Source organism: Cydia fagiglandana, chromosome 13 (assembly GCF_963556715.1).
Source record: "Cydia fagiglandana chromosome 13, ilCydFagi1.1, whole genome shotgun sequence".
Taxonomy (NCBI): Eukaryota; Metazoa; Arthropoda; class Insecta; order Lepidoptera; family Tortricidae; genus Cydia; species Cydia fagiglandana.
Window position 1 is genome coordinate 12,990,252 of NC_085944.1, and position 20,748 is coordinate 13,010,999.

The 20,748-nt window shown below is 38.1% G+C and overlaps 1 protein-coding gene across 1 annotated transcript; it reads right to left on the bottom strand.

Annotated features, from left to right (window-relative positions):
• Nucleotides 1-1,747: 1,747 nt before the first annotated feature.
• LOC134670302 (putative inorganic phosphate cotransporter) lies at nucleotides 1,748-11,019 on the bottom strand. Its single transcript, XM_063528051.1, has 11 exons — nucleotides 10,810-11,019; nucleotides 9,679-9,818; nucleotides 9,060-9,239; nucleotides 8,447-8,585; nucleotides 7,656-7,870; nucleotides 7,034-7,183; nucleotides 4,959-5,103; nucleotides 4,046-4,167; nucleotides 3,487-3,609; nucleotides 2,741-2,879; nucleotides 1,748-1,845 (listed from the first exon to the last, which is right to left on the bottom strand). The coding sequence occupies exons 1-11, from the start codon at nucleotides 10,871-10,873 to the stop codon at nucleotides 1,772-1,774; spliced, it is 1,491 nt and encodes a 496-aa protein (XP_063384121.1). The 5' UTR covers nucleotides 10,874-11,019; the 3' UTR covers nucleotides 1,748-1,771.
• Between the last annotated feature and the right edge of the window lie 9,729 nt (nucleotides 11,020-20,748).

Below are 20,748 nucleotides of genomic sequence, written 5' to 3' on the forward strand. Positions count from 1 at the left end.
GCAATCGTTTGCGCCGTTACGACCGAAACGGTAATCTCTCTCTATCACTCTTCCAACGATTAAACGATTGGCATCTTGGCTAGGCACCCTGAAGTGTACCATGACGTACAGCGCCATTTACATTTGAAACACGAAGCGCTATTAAAATTTTCTGCTACTTCTACCAAAACTGGTTTACGAAAGCGGATTAGAACAAAGAAGCGATTTGTAATGTCCGCTCTAATGCATCAAGTTGCAGTTAACTTCAGCCTTAAACGTTATTTGACGGATGTAACGGATGCGGCTTGCCCCAATTTCACCACGGTGACAGGTGCGACAATTGTAAAATATCACTTTTACTGACGTCACAGGCATCCATGGTCTACGGTTACCGCTTACCATCAGGCGGGCCGTATTCCCGTTTGCCACCATCATTGTATTATTAAAAAAAACCTTATTATATCGGAAAAAATACAGATATTTATCTTGCTAAGTTTATGATAATTGTCACAGAAACACTACAATTGTCACAAAATTCCGACATATAACTCATTACCTGTCAAAAATTACCTACAATTCTTCTAAATCTTGACAATTGTCAAAAACTTCGCAAGAGAAATATCTGTTTTTTTCCAATATAATAAAGTTTATTAAAATGATAATGATGGTGGCAAACAGGAATACGGCCCGCCCGATGGTAAGTGGTAATCGTAGCCCATGGATGCCTGTGACGACAGCAACAGTGATGTTTTACAATTCTCGCACCTGTCACCGATGTGAAATTGGGGCCAATGGCAGCAGTAGTAAAGATAGAGTGTGACCTCATTACTGCTACTTGATTGGCTTAAAACTTCCACTCATAAGGCACCGTCCCAATTAAGAAATACTACGTACTACGTACTGCTTCTATTTCGCACTGACAAGTAAAGAATGGACCTAATAAGAGATCTGTTTCCGTTTATTTTCCTATCACTGGCTTTATATAAATAAAATTTAGAATTCGCGAAGCGTCTGTTTAACGTACCTAACTGGTGATCGAAGACCTGACCTGGAATTATTGACTCGAAGTTTGCGCAGATCCACCTCCACCATGTCGCACCAGCGATATCTGGGGCGTCCGATAGGACGTCTTCCTGCTGGGTGGACCATGTATGCTCTTTTTACGTTCCGATCTTCATCCATTCTCTCAAGGTGGCCCAACCAACGGAGCCTGCGAGCTTTATGTCTCTCCCATGAAGTTAGGTTCAGCCACTAGGTCTTAGATTTAAGCTACTTATTAATTGAGTTTAGTAGTACCACAGTATATATATTTTATTATTATTATTATGAGCCTATATTGTCCCACTGCTGGGCAAAGGCCTCCCTCTTATTTCTCCACGTATCCCTATCACCTGAAGTCTCCCACCAGTCTCTCTCATAGGTGTCAAGCTCATCCCGCCATCTCCGACGAGGTCTGCCGTGACGCCTTACACTCTGTGGGACCCAGCGGGTGGCTGTTTTCGCCCACAGATCATCCGGCATACGGCAGACGTGTCCCGCCCAGTCCCATTTAAGCTTGGCGGCAGTTTCAGCTACGTCAGTGATTCGCGTTTTGGAGCGTAGTATTGTATTTTTAATGCGATCGGTCAATTTCACGCTCAAAATACTACGCTCCATGGCCCGCTGACAAACCAAACAAATATATATTTTACGCAAATAAAATATGTTTATTACTACAAGAAAAAAACAAAAAATCAAGGGAAAAGAATAAGGGTAGGAAACGAAAAACCGCTCTGCAATTGAAATTCGTTTATTATTGTAAGGGTCGGTCGTCCTTGGGCGAGGTCTTCGGTAGGCTGAGCTCCTCCAATTCTAGCTGATTTGCATCTGAAAAGGAATAAACACCCGTGAAAGCCTTTTAGATGGTTGTGAATAAATCTAGGCGTTCATTGTATGTTAAATAAGTTCAGCCGTGGTGCTATATAGTTATTCGACATGTAATGTATATTGCTTAAAATCTAGATAGAATAAGAAATTGAGATGTAGGTATTAAGGTTTAATAGTATTAAGAAGGTATATTTTACTGCCTTTAAAAAAAGGTAATAATTATTTAATTCTTAGACCTAGTGTAATAAAACGTACAGTCAGAAGTTATATTCGAAAAGTCATTTATTTACAAAATCGATGTGCTTCGAAAATCCGTACACTACGATTCTACTCTGGAAAACTAAAAATTATCAATTTAACACCATAATTATGTTTAGAATTTGCTGTTCAAGAAACGCATTGTTAAGGCGGGATTCCACCAGTGTGCGGCACGCGGCACAAGCATATTCAGTACAAAAATACTTGTGCCGCAAATTGCCGCAATATGGCGGAATCCCGCCTTTAGAAATAAAAGAAACGTTCTTCCATCGAGAAACTGGCGAGAGAAAGACAGCGCCGGCGCGCCAGCGAAGAATTGCCGTCTGAAACTTTTTAAGATTATGGCAGTCGAACTTTTCCTACTCTTGGTTTTGGTTGCCAAGCTCTCTAAGATACAAAGCTTTACGTTAAAAGTCTCTCAATTTTAGAATGGAATGGAACGTATGTTGTATCAATGAATTACACACAATGGAATTCTAAATTTAAAAGGGTGTTTACAGTTGTATGGTTATCACAGAGATGTGGATCCGTACGCCGCCGCTCTGATGTGTGCTCACGACAGAGCTATACATGCAATAATACGATAAGAATACAATATAAAACAAAATTACAATATTAACCACAATGTTATTCTTACCATTGTGGTACCCGAACTTGATCCGCTCTCGATCCCACTCGGCGCGATCCCCTCGACCTAGCACCGTATACAGCACGTTTCCCAATACTGAGAAACTGGCAAGGGAGAGAAACACTGCTCGCCAGCGACGGAAGTCCGTCTGAAATAAGGTTTTTCTTATCATTTTACATTAATCCACAAACTAACAAAACGCGTCTGTTACGATCAGGACAGATATGGCCGCTAGGTGGCGACAGTGCCACGCGCGGCTTATGCCTAGCCACCGAAATTGGTGTGAAACGGTTGTATTTGTAGCTAGCTGTTGCAAAGCGACGAAATCGCGGAGTGAGCCACGCCTGACAAATCCATCAACTTCGTCTTTATTTTTTCGTCGTTCGTCGTCGAACGACTTGTAGCTACATTGCAGACCTGATGAATACGTTAGTCGATGAGTAAGTAGTCAGTCCCTTACGAGTATATCATTTGACGTTTTTTATTTTGTATAACTTGCTTTCATGACTACTGTTAATGGTCTTCTGTACCACGTCATAACAGTAACAAAGGCGGCTAATTAGGTAAGTGGTATTTGTCTTTGGTGATCACCTCTGATTTTTTGCTTTTCAACTTCGATCATAATACCATTCCTATCTGAAAGCTTGTTAGCTTTACGCTACTATACGCTGTTGCGTATAGTAATGGTCAAATAAGAAAAACTGAACAAAAAGGCATATTTTTATTTAATATAAATAAACAATATTGATACTTACAGGGTCAGGACTCAGGATAGAGCCCGTGAAGAGAGGCACTCCCGCGCCAATGATGCTAGCGCCTGCGCTGCTCAGGATTACCAAAGTACCGTTGAAGTTCTGAGACAGGTTGCGATAGTTGTCCTAGTAAAAAAATATTTGTAAATTAATGTATATATCGGAGTGCAAACTCATCAACATCAAATATGAGTTCACAAGAACTTAATGGCGTCGCATATTAATTACTTTATCGTGTATTTCATTTACTATTTCTACTACATACTAGGTATTTGAATTCTTCTAATAGAATTGAAAACAAATGGTCAATACCACTCGATTTCCAATTTCAATCGCTTGCTTCGCTTTCGCTTTCAGTTTTCGAGTGACGAATTGAACGCTCAGAATGAAAAAATCGGCCCTCAAAATAGCAATTGCTACTGTAAACTATATCGGCCGCTCATCGAACGATAGCATTTTGTATTTTTAATAAATGTCGGTCACTCATTCACGCACCTACTCACCCGTCCTGAGCGGGACACATAAAAATAAATTGGTTTTAAAGCGACTTTTATAGACGTACCAGGAATCCAGAATATTGAAATCCAGTTACACCCAGTGCTATAGTCAATATGACGACAGCTATACCAGAGTCCGGGTTTACATTCGAAAGAACAGTCAGTCCAATTATTGCGCTAAAAGCTCCTGTAATTAAACAACATGTTCGTCAGTACGGATATGATGGTCATTCTTGTCTACGTGACAGCGTGATAAAACGGCGTTTGTCACCTTCTATCCCACGGCGTTAAAAAGTGACAGTTATTTTATCACGTGGATAAAGATGGAAAACCATCCATAATACGCCGACAGATATATACGAGTACATGGGAGCGGCTAACGTATTTAGAAATATCTAAACGCTGAAAAACATATCAAATGTATATTTAGCTACGTTTGGGAAAATTGGTTCAATATTTATTAAAACGATATTATAGCAACTCCAACAAATAGTGGGTTATACAGGTTAAGTACAAATTATTACAAAACGTGTAGGAATGAAAACTAGTGGGTGTTTTGAGCCGCCAAAACTGTCGGATTGAAATAGTTAGTATGTTTTTCGGGTTCCATACCCAAAGGGTAAAACGGGACCCTATTACTAAGACTTCGCTGTCCGTCCGTCCGTCCGTCCGTCTGTCACCAGGCTGTATCTCACGAACCGTGATAGCTAGACAGTTGAAATTTTCACAGATAATGTATTTCTGTTGCCGCTATAACAACAAATACTAAAAACAGAATAAAATAAAGATTTAAATGGGGCTCCCATACAACAAACGTGATTTTGGACCAAAGTTAAGCAACGTCGGGAGTGGTCAGTACTTGGATGGGTGACCGTTTTTTTTTGCTTTTTTTGTTTTGTTTTTTTTGCATTATGGTACGGAACCCTTCGTGCGCGAGTCCGACTCGCACTTGCCCGGTTTTTATTTTCGGTTACTCACCTATGGCATTAATCAACTTTCTGTAGTACGTAGTGCTGAGTACATAACTCATGAACCCCGAGTTGTATACCCACTCGATAGTTGGAGATGTGGTGAGATAGACCAACCACATCACCACAAAAGGCAACATTGCCAATACTGATGCCTGAAATTAATAATACTTATAAATATATTAATAATAAGAAATATCTTAAGTATCGTGAGAGTCAGGATGTATGCCAAAATAATGTATGCCTATTGTTATTTAGCAGTTATAATCACTGAACTCCAACAGTTTAGTATTATTTTATTACACTACCAATAGTCTAATATATCTATCTATCTATCTATATATATAAATGCAAGTGTCCTGACTGACTGACTGACTGACTGACTGATTCATCAACGCAGAGCCGAAACTACAAAAGATAGAAAGTTGAAATTTGCACACTAGATTACATTTATAAAGTGTACAAGAGATAAGAAGCGATTTTGAGAAATTCAACCCCTAAGGGGGTTAAAAAGGGGATGAAAGTTGTATGGGGTTCAAGTTTTATTTTAAGCTAGGAATTTGAAACTTCGTAAGAAGATATATTATTAAAATTCAAGAAAACTAATTTCAGCGTTTTTCAAAATTCATCCCCTAAGGTGGTGAAAAAGGGGTTGAAAGTTTGTATGGATATCAAAAAATTTTTCGACAGCGGGACTTGAATCTTGGTATTTGGGAATATTATTAAAAGACAGGAAAAGTAATTTCAGCGTTTTGTAAAATTCATCCCCTAACAGGGTTAAAAAGGGGTTGAATGTTTGAATCCACTACAAATGCTTTGAAACTTCTTAGAAAGGCGTAATAGCTGATTACAAAAAAAAGTAATTGCAACGTTTTTGGAAATTCTACCCCTAAGGGGGTTAATAAGGGGATGAAAGTTCGTCTTGGGGTGCAAATTTTATTTTAAGTTAGGAACTTGAAACTTTGCAAAAAGGTATTAAATTAAAATACAAGAAAACTAATTTCAGCGTTTTTGAAAATTCATCCCCTAAGGTGGTGAAAAAGGGGTTGAAAGTTTGTATGGATATCAAATTTTTTTTCAAACGCGGGACTTGAATCTTTGTATTTGGGGATATTATTAAGAGATAGGAAAAATGATTTCAGCGTTTTGTAAAATTCATCCCCTAACAGGGTTAAAAGGGGTTGAAAGTTTTTATCCATTACAAATGCTTTGAAACTTCTTAGAAAAGCGTAATAGATGATTACAAAAAAGTAATTGCAACGTTTTTGGAAATTCTACCCCTAAGGGGGTTAAAAGGGGGATGAAGGTTCGTCTTGGGGTGCAAATTTGATTTAAAGCTAGGAACTTGAAACTTTGCAAAAAGATATTAAATTAAATTACAAGAGAACTCATTTCAGCGTTTTTGAAGATTCATCCCCTAACGTGGTGCAAAAGGAGTTGAAAGTTTGTATGAATATCAAACATTGTTTTTTCAAGCTTTCAAGCTAGGAACTTCAAACTTGGTAAAAGGGCATTACATTATATTAAAAGTTTGTATTATAAAGTTTGCATCGATGAAAATTATAGGTACTCAAGATGATGAAAATGTTCAAGATAAGAGTCCACGCGGACGAAGTCGCGGGCAACAGCTAGTATTTCATGAGATTCTTTTTTACACAACTTAGCTGTGACATGCTAATCATTAATCAAGTAACCAATCTAATATTAATTAATCATCACGTAGCACTGGTAGCCTAGTAGTAAGAGCGTGCGACATTCAATCAGGGGGTCACGGGTTCAAACCCTGGCTCGTACCAATGAGTTTTTCGGAACTTATGTACGAAATATCATTTGATATTTACCAGTCGCTTTTCGGTGAAGGAAAACATTGTGAAGAAATCGGACTAATCCCAACAAGGCCTAGTTTCTGGGTTGGAAGGTCAGATGGCAGTCGCTTTCGTGGCTTTCGTAAAAACTAGTGCCTACGCCAGTTCTCGGGATTAGTTACCAAGCGAACCCCAAGCTCCTATGTGCCGTGGCAAAAAGCCGGGACAACGCAAGTAAGATGTTGATTATAATAGTTGCGTGCACATAGATTGTACTTACATCTTTTAATGACCTTCCAAAGATGGTAAAAAAGTAAGGCACGTCGAAAAGGAAGAAGACAAAAACAGCGTTGAAAGCTGCGTGGGCAGCAGCTAGACCCCAGAAAGGGGGCGAGCGAAGAATGTCGCGCCACGGGACTGGCTGTTGTTTCTGAAATTATATTTAAAAAAAGTAAGTAATTGAAGTATTCGAATGGTGGTGGTTGAGTGGATCTGACGTCCGATTTTCAATCCGGTGGTCGCGGGTTTAAAATAAAATCCTAGCTCGTACCAATTTATTTACCACAACCGTTTCAGTGAAGGAAAACTGCATACATCTGCGAAGGAATTCGAAAGTGTATAATAAAGCCCGCAACCCGCACTGGGCCAGCGTGGAGCGTGGGGACTAAAGTCCCCAAGGAGCCAAAGTTGCCCAGCAGTGGGAGATTTATATTTATATACTCAGCCAAGTTACTATCAGTCCCAATAGTATGATTATTATATTGATTAGGTATCTTGTACTGCTAATAAGAAGCTTTTAAAGCCTCTACTTTTTCGACTTACCTTACCTACTTATATGATTTTCTAATACCCATGGGTGTTGAGAAATCTAAAAATTCTGCTAACTCAAATTGAACACGCACCTTTTTATAAAACCCTTTAGCTTCTTCTATATATTCCTTCTCCTTATCCCCAATGGCTTGATGCTGCTGCGGAGTAGCTGCCGTTAGGATGCCCCATACAGCACATGATGACAATGCAGCCATGGCCTGCGCGTAGAAGATCAGTTCCCAGCCAAGTCGGTGCGCTGAGAGCGCGCCAGCGCATGGCAATGATAGAATCATGCCTAGAAACGTACCTGAAAAATATGACCAGTGCCCTAGCTGTTAATCAAAAGCTTCTAACTTGTAATGCAAGTGGAAGTACCTTTCTGGCAGCTTTTGTTAGAAAGGGACTTCCACTTATATTACAAGTAACAAGCTTTTAATAAACAGGACACAGTCCGTTCTTTCCGTCAATAATTAAATTTATCCTGAGTGACTTTATGTAAAACTGACTTGTGAGGATAATGGTAACATTCCATTTCTAACTGCAGCTGCACTACCGGTACTGAACGCGTCGCTGTCATTGTCAATTTCCATAGTAAAATTGACAGTAGTGCAGCCTGCTGTCGTTGGAAATGGAATGTTACCCTAAAGTATCAAAATTCATCGCGAACCAGCAATATGCACCTGGGTTCGGATAACTACATTAAAATTTTTCATCAGTAGTGGCAGCGAGTATCTATTTAGAAATTTCCCTTGAGTTAAGAAAATTTACTTAAATTTGATTACTGAAACTAACAAGAAACTTGTGCAGGAAATTTCTCATCGTCACATTCTTGCTTGTAAGTTGGCTGTTAAACTTATATTATTTTTATTATATACCACCTTACCTCCATAAACTATACTGCTAAAGAAAGTTTTTTCATTGGGAGGCATCCAGTTTTCGAGCATTATTCTATTTGCGGGAGCTAAACAAGCTTGAGACATGCCTAGTAGAAACTGGGTGTTGGACACTGCTATCCAGCCTCCCTGGAAATATAAAGATGGTATTTAATTATTTAATTTTTGTATTTATTTGTTTTTCATTTGTAGTGCTAGTGAGATTAAATATGCCAGCAATTTTATTAGGTAATGCGTTTCTATGTAATAATTTCCGTTCGTATGCAATACTTGAAAAACAAAAACTCTGCAATGCAATAGAAAAACACAAAATGCAATGAAATACAAACATTCCTCAGTGAAAATACTAAGTACTCATCTTCGTTATCCCGGCATTCTGCCATGGGAACCCGGGGTCCGCTTGGCAACTAATCCCGAGAATTGGCACAGGCACTAGTTTTTACATATGATCTTCCAACCCAGAGGGTAAACTAGACCTTATTGGGATTAGTCCGGTTTCCTTACGATGTTTTCCTTCTCCCAAAAGCGAATGGTAAATATCAAATGATATTTCGTACATCAGTTCCGAAAAATTCATTGGTACGAATTAAGATAGCAACATACCTTGTTCACAATATTAGGCATAGCTACGTTAAATCCGCCATTCATGGCAAGAACAGCGGTGACCAACATTTTGCTTCCAAACTGGCTGACGCAAAGTTCTGCTGGTAGCAGCATAAGAGCGTAGCCAAACAGAAAAGATGAGAATGTGGTGGATTGTGTTCTTCTGCCCCAATCGTGGATCTAAAAAAAAGAGTAGGCCGATAAATTCACGGTAGGTCATAGAACAATTTGGCCAAGAACTGTCTCATTTCAAACATAGACCTGATATTTAATCATACTGTATTTGTCTTACGTCTTACCCCAGTACATACTAACAAATAAAGGAAAAGGATGAGTATAATTTTTCCGGTTCTTACTGACTTGATTGTGTTTGCCAGATTATAGAAGATGAACCGACCATCAATCGATGATTTGGTCAATATCGCACGTTGTATTTGGATTAAAGCAGCGCACAGCCGCTGATATTATACTTGAGGTAGGTATATGGCGTCAAGCTTCCAAGGATTACAACGTGCACTAAAATCGCTTGCATTCGTTTAAATTGGGCGGGGCGGCGCATCTCGCTGTAGTTATCTCAGTTTGCACACGTAAAAGTTTTTCGACTGATACAATAACTTACTTCTATATATGTGTCGTTGAGTCGCGTTGGGTCGTTGATGGCCAGCATGGCTACACCGCTGCTGCCACGCAGTAGACCGAGCACAACGGAGACCGCGAACATGTAGAGGGCTTGAAGGTGACGCACGCCTATCTTGAACTCTGTAGAAAATGTTTATGATTAAAAAAATAAGATAGAAAAAAGAAACGAAAACATTTTATACTAAAAATCTTTGTGTTACAACATAATCTTACAGCCATTTCATGCCTCAGAATAAGTAGCGTTGACTAGCAACAGTACTGTTGTTCCCTACCAATTATGTATCTGCATAGAAAGCGATTTTTACCACGCGAATTGCAAGATTGCATAATCAAATGAACTGATCAACGTTATAATATATGCATTGCATATCGCTGGCATCCCTTAGAGAACTGTTGCACAAACATCAATCTTTTCAACAGTTCTCTATTTTTTTATTTTGATTTTTGATTTGATTTTGCATACTAACAATCTCCAATCCACGACTGTGATAACCGACCCTTAAAACTTTATCAAATTTGTCATAAAATTTCTATTTTTTCAGTTAAAATGCTAAATCATTTTTACATTCCAAGTTTTTAAGTAAGTAATTAAAATATTCAATTTTAGTACACTCCATAGCATTAAGTACGCATAATAATAAAAGTAGGTACTTAATTTGTTTAAAAACCGCGTAGAGACTCATAACGGTCTACGTGATCATATTTCTAATATTATGGTTGAGATTATTTAGTATGACTTTATGACTTTATAATAATTGTATAAGAACGTTCTCGAAAACGGCATAACTATAAGTATGACTTTCGTTTTTTAGAGCTCCGTACAAAACTTTGTTCATGGAGCACTTATGGGATCACTTCGGTCTCGCAAATCTGTTAAATGCGTTTTTCTCAGAGACCGTTTGACTCAGATATTTCTATTCGATACGGAACTCGAGCAACGAGCATACGCATACTTTTGTAAATATTTACCCGTTTTTTTTTACACTCATTGTTGACGACGGAAATGAATTAAATTTACTGGGGAAATTATAACAACGCACTAAAATTATAATAATTAGATATACAATATACATCATATACACATATTTAAACCCACTATTTAACTACTTACTTTTCTTCATAATAAATCCCTCCGCGCCATCTTCATATTTATATCTCAAAAACTCCACATCCATGTTGAAAACCACCTTTTCATTTTCATGTAATTTATTTAGTATCTAATTGTTTCTGATATTTGAAATAGTATTTTCTCCTATTCTCATTACAAACGTATCTTATTCATACACAATTCAACTGTATTTTCATAGACTACGTGGACATTATCTGTATGTATATTTGCTGAGCATCTGATGAACTTCAAATGAGATAAAAGGCCCTAGTTGCTATTTTGAACCTTAATTGCTGGTGTTAAAAACTACGTCATATTTTATCTCAGTGTCACTAGATAATATGTACCTACGTGCAGAGATTTGCAGACTAAGTAATTATTTTAATACCTCTGAGACGTTTTGGTTGCGAACGTGATGTGTTACTCGTATATTTACATGTTACAGCGTCATATTCAACTAGTTATAACAACGTCTACTGTCATGGCTACAGGTTTCATGAAAACTGCGTCACTGAGAAGAACTGTCAACATTTGAATCAAATCAAATCAAAATATACTTTATTCATATAGGCCTAGCAACAAGCTCTTATGAATCGTAATTAATCTTAATCAAATTTGCTATTCAAAGTGCAATAAAGAAAGAAGAAGAGGAAGGAAAGGGGGCTGAAGATCGCGACCACTGGAGGAAAACCCTGGGTGAAGGGGTGGAGCGTGGTTTAGCCTTCTTCACACTAGGCGAGAACTGAGACACCAGCGCGCCGCTCTCCCACCTTCGTCACCGGACACGGCTTTCTCCTGCCAGCTATGCGGTCGCGGCTGCCGCTCTCGCATTGGACTTAATAGTCATTTGCGGAAGTGCCGCACTCTTAATATAGACGCTGCTTAAACCATCATCTTATTGATGTGACAGGCCAATGATGATGATGAAAGACGTAGGGTAAGGTGGAAAATATTATCAGCGGGTTAAGACTATTACTTGTATGGAATCTTCATACTGTTTTTCTTGTCTTGCCCCGAGCAAAATAAACTATGTTAGTCTTACCCCAACTTACCTTAAATCTTTTGGAATTCTGATATAATAACGACCATGACACAAGGTTGTTCTCCTTGGTGGTTGTGCCTGCCTATCAGTGTCGGCGCGTCAAATATATCCATAGGCAAGCCGGGGCTAATTTGGCTTACATATTATTATGTCCTTTAGAAGTCTGCTCAAATGTCCAAAAACGGGCAAGCCGGTGGGAATCGGCTTTTATGGACGCGCCGCCACTGAGTGCCTATGCAGTTGAAGGCCTCTGGTTCAATTCCTGGTAAGGGCATTTATTTGCGTGTTTACCACGAGTGTTTGTTCCTATGATATGGATGTTTTTCTATGTTTATATATCGTCGTCTAGTACCTACAACATAAGCTTTATAGAGCTTACTACCTGTGGGACTAGGTTTATTTGTGTAAGATATGTCTGTTTTGAGACGCTCACACTTCCAATAGTTCGAAAACATACTTAATTAATATTAGGTATCTATTAGGTATCTATCTCCATGCAGTCAAGCAGCTGATGGAGAAAAGTTCTGAATACAACCGGCCCCTGTGCATGGCCTTCGTAGATTACGAAAAGGCCTTCGACAGTGTCGAACATTGGGCCGTGTTTGACTCTCTCCATCGCTGCTCGGTTGACACTCGCTATGTGGATGTGCTCCGGGAGCTATATAGCTCGGCAATAATGCAAGTTCGGCTTCACAAACTCAGTAACCCAATATCCATCCAAAGGGGAGTGCGTCAAGGGGATACCATTTCACCCAAGCTTTTTACGGCGGTACTGGAAGACGTCATAAAAACGCTTGCATGGGACAAAACTGGTATCAATATCCATGGTGTCTTCTTGTCGCACCTGAGATTTGCCGACGACATTGTTTTGTTTGCCGAGACCCTGGAAGATCTCCAAAGCATGATTGAAAGCCTATACCATGCTTCTTTGAAAATAGGTCTTAAGATGAATATGTCCAAGACTAAGGTTATGACGAACATCTCTAGTAAATCGATTCCAACCATTATGGTTGGGAACGAAAGACTGGAGGTGGTCGAGCAATACTTGTATCTTGGACATATTCTATCATTTGACAAAACACACCAGCAGAAGGAGATCTCCAGGAGAATCCAGCTCGGTTGGGCGGCATTCAATAAATTAGCGGACATCCTGAAACCTGCTAACATTCCACAATGCCTGAAGACTCGCCTCTTTAACCAATGTGTCCTGCCCACCATGACCTATGGTGCCGAGACATGGACGCTCACTAAGGGGGCTGTGCATAAAATCCGCGTAGCACAAAGAGCCATGGAGCGCGCCATGCTCGGTATCAAGCTTCAAGATCGAGTAAGGAATGTCGAGATCCGTCGCCGCACCAAGGTGCATGACGTGGGTTTCGTCATTACCAAACTAAAATGGAATTGGGCAGGACATGTTGCTAGGCAGAGTGATGGCAGGTGGACTAAAATGTTAACAGAATGGTGGCCGCTTTCAAATGAAAGAAGCGCCTGGCGTCCGTTGGCTCGTTGGGTGGACGACATCAGGAAAATTGCGGGTCACTGCTGGATGAGATTAGCTCAGGACCGGGACAAGTGGCGTACTAGAAGAGAGGCCTATGCTCAGCAGTGGGCGATAAAGGGCTGATATGATGATGATGATGATGAGGTATCTATTACACACCACGATATTTAAAAAATCAAACGTGTATTCTCAAATCTAGGTTGAGGTAAATGCCCAATACATGTTACATTAATTATTGAGGAGCATTTCTCCGTTTCATCGTGCCAGCATTATTTACCGAAGTTTCGCTTTGTGAATCACTTATTTACCTTGTTAATAAAGGCAACTTTTATATTAATAAAAATGGCCGTTCACGCGTTAATAATGAATTCGAATACATTTGCTTAATAAAGTTAACATTGAAATGAGTCCTTTTTAAAATTCATTGAGTACAAAATTACTGGGAGAAATTGGCTCAAATGTTTATTAATTTAATTTATGTTGGAACGTCTTTGATAAAAACTATTTATTCGTGACTGTATTTATAATGTTCAATCAAATATATGCTTACGAAGTTATAGACGCGGTATTTAAACGCTTTTGAAATTACAAATGATTATATTATTCCTTAACAGTTTGTAAGAAAAAAAATATTTTCCAGATCATTTTAGGATAGCATACTAAGCGCCACTTTCACCAACAAACCCGGGGTTTAAGCGGTTAAAGCATTAGCCCAGTGTCAAATTGTACTGCTAACCATGGTAACTCCAGGTTTAACCGGTTAACCCCGGTTTAGTGAATGGTGCAAGTTGCCCTAAGTTTACCCTTTGGAAGATATCGACAAAAAACTACCAACATATTATTTTTCCTTGTGTAATTTTTAGGGTTCCGTACCCAAAGGGTAAAACGGGACCCTATCACTAAGACTCCGCTGTCCGTCCATCCGTCCATCCGTCCGTCCGTCCGTGCGGTCGTCTGTCACCAGGGTGTATCTCACGAACCACGATAGAACCAGTTGAAATTTTCACAGCTGATGTATTTCTGTTGCCGCTATAACAACAAATACTAAAAAGTACGGAACCCTCGGTGGGCGAGTCCGACTCGCACTTGTCCGATATTTTTATTTCAATAATAACTAGAGCAGTCCCAATCCGCATTGGGCTAGCGTGGGGACTATAGCCCAAGCCCTCTCGCGCATGAGAGGAGGCCTGTGCTCAGCAGTGGGACGTATACAGTGTGGAAAGATAAGTCGGGCCCTGGAGGGAAACTACCTTAAATCCTTAAGCTGGCTCATTTTACTTAAAGGAGACATTCCTTTATTTTTAAAAAGATACAGAACTGCATTCAAAGTATTCTTAATTTTTTCCTCAATTTGGCTTGTCTAAAAAATCTTGAGTACTTAATATTAGATTATATGGATAATTTGTACGACAGACGAGTGTAAGACCTAATGTTTCTTGGAGAAATGTTATCATTAACATTAACTGTATCGACTAGTAGAATAAAATTGCAAATTTTTATTTTTTTGAATTTTTAGTCGGTTCGAGACCCGGGCGAGGCAAGCGAGTTTTAGAAAATATTTGAATGCAGTTTTGTTTCTTTTTAAAAATAAAGGAATGTCTCCTTTAAGTAAAATGAGCCAGCTTAAGGATTTAAGGTAGTTTCCCTCCAGGGCCCGACTTATCTTACCACACTGTATAGGCTGAAATGATGAATGATGAACTAGAGCAGTAAAGAAGTACAGCATTACCGCCTATAATAAATTTTCAATAACTGTAATAAATCCTTTTACGCCCAAAGTTTGCATCGATCATCAAAAAACCTTGTTATAACAGTGTACGAGTATAATGTTGTTAACGTATAGTAGCTTTCATGAAGCCATGACTTCGTTTCCAAGTGTCTTTATACCAAATGCTACTGAAATTCGATGTTTCATGAATGAAAGACTAATTGGGGATTGCCTGGTATCATAATTCAGCGCGCATGGAAAAGCTATTCAAATCAAGACCTTGTGAAATAAAGTGGACCTGAAATCTGAATCGTGAATTTAATCGTTGGGTTTTATTTATAAGTTTTAGTGTTTTTATTTAGTTGTTTGGGTTTATTTAAGTGGTCAAATGGGCAGCCAACTAAACTTGCTTTGAGTAAGAAACTGCAATTCTGATTTTGAAGAAATGACATTACTTTATTAATTATAATTACTTACAGCTCTTTACTGCTTTACAATGAGAACCAAAAAGTATTTTTTTTAGTTTCCGATTTTCCTTTATGAAAGCAGTTGTCATACACAGTAGCTGTGTGGTCAATTGGTCATACACCTACATTGTGCGGTCTCTTTCTGTTAAGATCAATTTGTTAGAACAAGGCTTAACACCCATGTTTGATGACACAGAACATTTAAATAATAAAAAGGCATAATGTATTTAGGTGTGCTCGCAGCACCTTTCGCTTCAATAACGATCAGATTTTGAAAATTAGATTTTTTATAGTTAACTATACATAATTATTTAATTCATTTGTGAAAGAAATTTATGTAGCCTTCGCATTAAAGTCCTTACAATTTCTGGACTGGACATAAAATACCATTTCTGAACGACTTCAACTCAAGCCATTAAGTAGCCTATCAAGAAAAACGTTTTATACGGGAAATGTCGTAAAAACTACACTGAAACCAGGACCCCTATTCGACAAGCGACGTTTGACGTATCGTGTTGATCTCCCGTTGATGTGGGAAAAATCATAAGTTCTCGAATACGTACAATGTCAAAATTTGACATTAACAATCCACAGTTAGGGTGACAAGCAAACGAAAACGAACCACCCTTAGTTTAGAGTGGAGTTTTGGTTGAACCAAATGATATTATCCACCGTTGATGGAATCAACACTCAGTATGCGATAAAATCAACTGTTGATTTGACGTGGATGCGAAATCTGACAGTTGTACGTGTCGAATTTGGCCCCAGCTTAATAGGTGATAAAATATGACCTAAATACTTTCCTATGAAATCGACGCTGTTAAAAATTAATGTTCCATAAAAATTAGTCTGATGTTTGAATGTTTCACTGTGAGTATTACATATTTTATTTATCCTTTTATTTATTTGATGTTTTAAGTAAATTTTAGGTTTAGGTCTACATTTAATTAAATGCAGTTGATCAAACCAATTGTATTTTCCAGATATACCGTTAAAAAAACGGTGGTATGTGTAAGTACCTACTTAGGTACTACCAACAAAATATATCAAATAATTCGGATACCCTTAAAACATTAGTACCTATATACAACCCTTATCTTCCCGCGTATTTCCTATTAATATCAAACTAGCACTTGTTTATCGCTTCTCCAAACAACCCATTCAGTAAAACAATGGCAGAATCACGTCAGACTTTCATAACTGATACGTCTTTTGAATACTAGACTTAGAAGAGTTTCCGTGTGTAGGAACATGCGAGGTGTAACATATCAAGTCATCCACGCAAAGCCACGTTCTGCCTGTTATCAAAACCGAAGCATAACCGTTTAGATGAAATAAAGAGAAGACACGTTTCTGAAAATTCGGTTGAGCAGAAGTTTAGTAACTTGGTGTCATTAGATTTGAGTAGGATAAAACTTCTGTATATTTGTCATGTAACATTCTAAGATTGTGTCGCCTTTAGGGCAACGATTTGAGTTGAGAAAATAACAAAACGTGACGTGATCTCGGTACAGCTGTCATATCGCAACTTATGCGATGTTACAGTCGTTCTATCGAATTCGAAGTTAGTTGTATTTTATAATTGTTGATGTAAGTATTGTTAAAATGTTTGCTTGTATATACATTCAATGTTGACGTGTAATAGTGCCCTTGTAGCCTATTTGCTGAATAAATGTTAAAGTTTGAAGTTTTGCAAAGGAATTTTATAAAAATAACGTTAGAATTGTATAAAACTTGAGGATAATGTAAGCCATTTTGAGAAAAAAATATGGTTGTCAGTAAAGACGGATTACGGACGATAAATTTGCGTGATAACGTTATGAGAAAACATGACCATTACATTACGTGACGTTACCATGGAGATCTGTCCACAACGTTACCATGGAGATTTGTACACAACGTGACACTTTTTCGTGCATGCTACCGGTGTTCATCGATTTATAAGACGTTATCACTTCAAAAACGTTTTTATTTATCATAAGATCCACTCAAACCCGTGCTCATCCACCAACGCTTGTAAATGGTAGCTAATATTTCTATATTATGTCAAGATAAATAAATATCTATGGTTTTTACATAAACAAAATTTTAACTCAAATAAGGGTACCTAAAGTAAGTGTAATGTGCCTAAGTAGTTCAAATTGGTTTTCACATTCTAAAAAGGGCAACTTACCTACATATGTATGAACAAATATTGAAAGTAATATAATAACCTTTTAAAAAGGACCTCTCAGATTGAAGTAGGTATCACGGCTTGTTGTCTGTCTTTTCTAGGCACAACAAGCTTACTTGGAATCGTGTTAACGCATAAGGCACGTAGCACGGACACTCTTGGGGTACTAAGTGGGTAAAAATCAGTCTAACCTCGGATTTTGGGCCGTGATACCGGGTATATTCCAGAACATTCTTTTTAGAGGACGACAAGGTTGTACCGCCCGACATTTTCAGATTTTGTTAACATTTTAACTGCGTTACGTAATTTGTTCTGGTAGAGTGGAATTGGACTTTTTTGACAGTTCGTGAGTTGCAAATTGTGTTAAAAACTTGACTGAAATTAAGAGGGAAGAGCACGTATTCGTCTATACAAAGAAGAGAAAACGTTTTTTCACTTCTAAATATTTTCCAATCTCCATGATTTTTAGTAGGTTATTGACACAATGAAAATCTAGGTATATAGGTTTTCTGTTTCTCAAAATTTGTAACCCATTTTTTTTTAAACTAAACCTATAAACCTAGAATGTATTATGCTGAAGCAATTGACATCAAAGTAATATTTTGTGATTCTGATAATTATAATGTCGTAGTGTATATATAAAGTAAGCTAGAAAATATCCAAGAAAAATCACTCTGAATTTGTCAAATTTGTTTCGAATCAGGCCTTATGTTAAGATTTAGTAAGTTTTCTCCCGATTTCTCCCTAAATGGAAATTGTATGAAAAAAGTACGTTTTGTTACTAACTTTACTTCCGTCTTCAGCATAATTATTTGTTAAACTTTATTATTTTAGATGAAAGAGTAAGAGTTTATAGACGGACAAAATACAGTAAAATCCCAACAACACTTACAACGATTTACGTCGCCAAAGGAGATTTAACGGCAATCCCTTAAACTCGTTTATAGTTATGAAGCCTGAATAGGCTACCACACAAATCAGTTACAAGCAATATGTTCTGGCGGAGCTTCTAACATATTTATTATTAGTCATGAGAATTTTATTACATCCAATAAGGTAAAACTTCTCATTTGAAATTAATATTAAGCAGTCGAAGGCATCCTTTCCCAGGCTTCTGAGCCGTCAAGGTTTCCAAACCGAAACTTCCACGTGGGATATATTAAGAAAGAAGCTATCGCGACGCGGACGACGTATTTTATTGGAATTTTTATATTTTGTCATAGGAGAGCACCATATTAAACACAGGAGAGCACCGCGAACGACAGAATTTATTGCATTATTCATGTCAAATTACCACAATATCAAGAAAATATCAAGTTGTGGGCACTGCAGCCTCACAACTACCGTTCGGACCAAAATCTAGCTGGGCAGTTACATTTCCGAAAAGCGGAAGAATTCATGGCAACAAATCCTTTAAGGTATGACAGCATGCATTTGTGGACTCTTAGGGACAAACCAGGATTTGTGAGAGACGCTCTCGTTCATCTATGTAAAAGCAAGAAAAGGCCCTAAATTTATTTGTCTTTGCACTTCGCTTCGCACGTTTGGCTAACAGGTCTGTCCCCATACGTGTTAGAGCCGTAACCGCCATTGGTAAACGCATTCAATTTTCTACCATACCCTCGTGCGCTAAATTCCAGATTCGAACTGACTTTTCAATGGCTCTAAGTTTTAATTCAAATGTAACGTGTACGTTGGACAGAATAAAGCATGGATTTATATGCAACACAGGGCTGTTAGCTCTACTTTTTTTCTCGTGTGTGTTTTTTGTGTGTTTACGAAGTAGGCTAGACAAGGTTAAGTGAAAAAAATTTTTTTTCTCAAAAATGAACGGCAAGGTTTTGCCGGTTTAAAATTTGGAGGTGAATTAGTTTGTGGTCAGTCAAAGCTTAACCCATCTATGTTTAAGCAAGTTCTCTCTGCCAACAAACTGTCCTGCAGATTGGCAGAAAAAAAATAGAAATAGGGTTTATTTCGCCTGTTTTTTTAAGTTAAGAACATTTCAGTCTCGATTTTGGCAACAGGAATATTGCACAAAATGCCATTACTTGGCGCCCCTCCCAAGGTTCTCCAATATCTAATATAATTATACTTGAATTAGTAGTTATTAATTTTGTATAGTGACACTATATTTCTCAAGGAGTGGTATGTATTAATAAATTCGAGATGTTTGAAATTAAGAAAATAAACTAACAATTATGATGCTACGGTACTTCAAGTACTTCATTATGGAAATAAAGAGGCTTTATTATTATTATTATGATGCTACGGGTGACTAGAGGGCTGGGTACTTCCTTGCCATTCAGCGCGGCAATGCCACCAGCCTTCTGGGCACCCTACCATCCGGCGCCGAGCTAGCTCCCATTTTTTATCTGTAAATATGTGTATATATAGTTGTTAGAGTTTAGTTTTAGTTTTAATTTTATTGTTTAGTTTAATTATTTTGTTAATAAACACCCATTTATAACTAACAATTCTAAAAATGTGTATGTACTTATTTGTGTGTTGTAGCGGTATTAGACGCTGCAGTCTTTAACAGCTTTAAGTACGGTATAATGTGAACATGAAATATTTAAGATAAAACCGTCTGACGGGCCCTTAAATTAAGGGCCTATCAGACTTTTACTTATTAAATTATAATTTTATTAGTGCTTAAACTCTGCTTTTGAACATAAAGATTTTACTTGTATTTTTTTTTTACTAATCGTTTAAAACTTCGTAGACATGAGATTTCTTTATTATTTAATGTCAAATTTAGTCGTACAGTTTTTACAGGCAATTTAAAGGATGACCCACACTAGACTAAGCCGGGGCCAGGCCGGAGCTTCTAACACGTCATTTATGTCGGCGGCCGATCGTAAGATCAGGCATATCGTGAAATTCCTAGGCATATCGTGAAACGTGAAAATCATTGATCGTTCCCTGAGTCGACGGAGCCCCGCTACGCGGGGCTCCTATTTCTAGGCAGTTTGCCCTTCGGGCATCTAATGCCACCTAACGAAGCTATTCTACCTATATATTGGTTTAATGTCACTATCGTCAAAACATTTC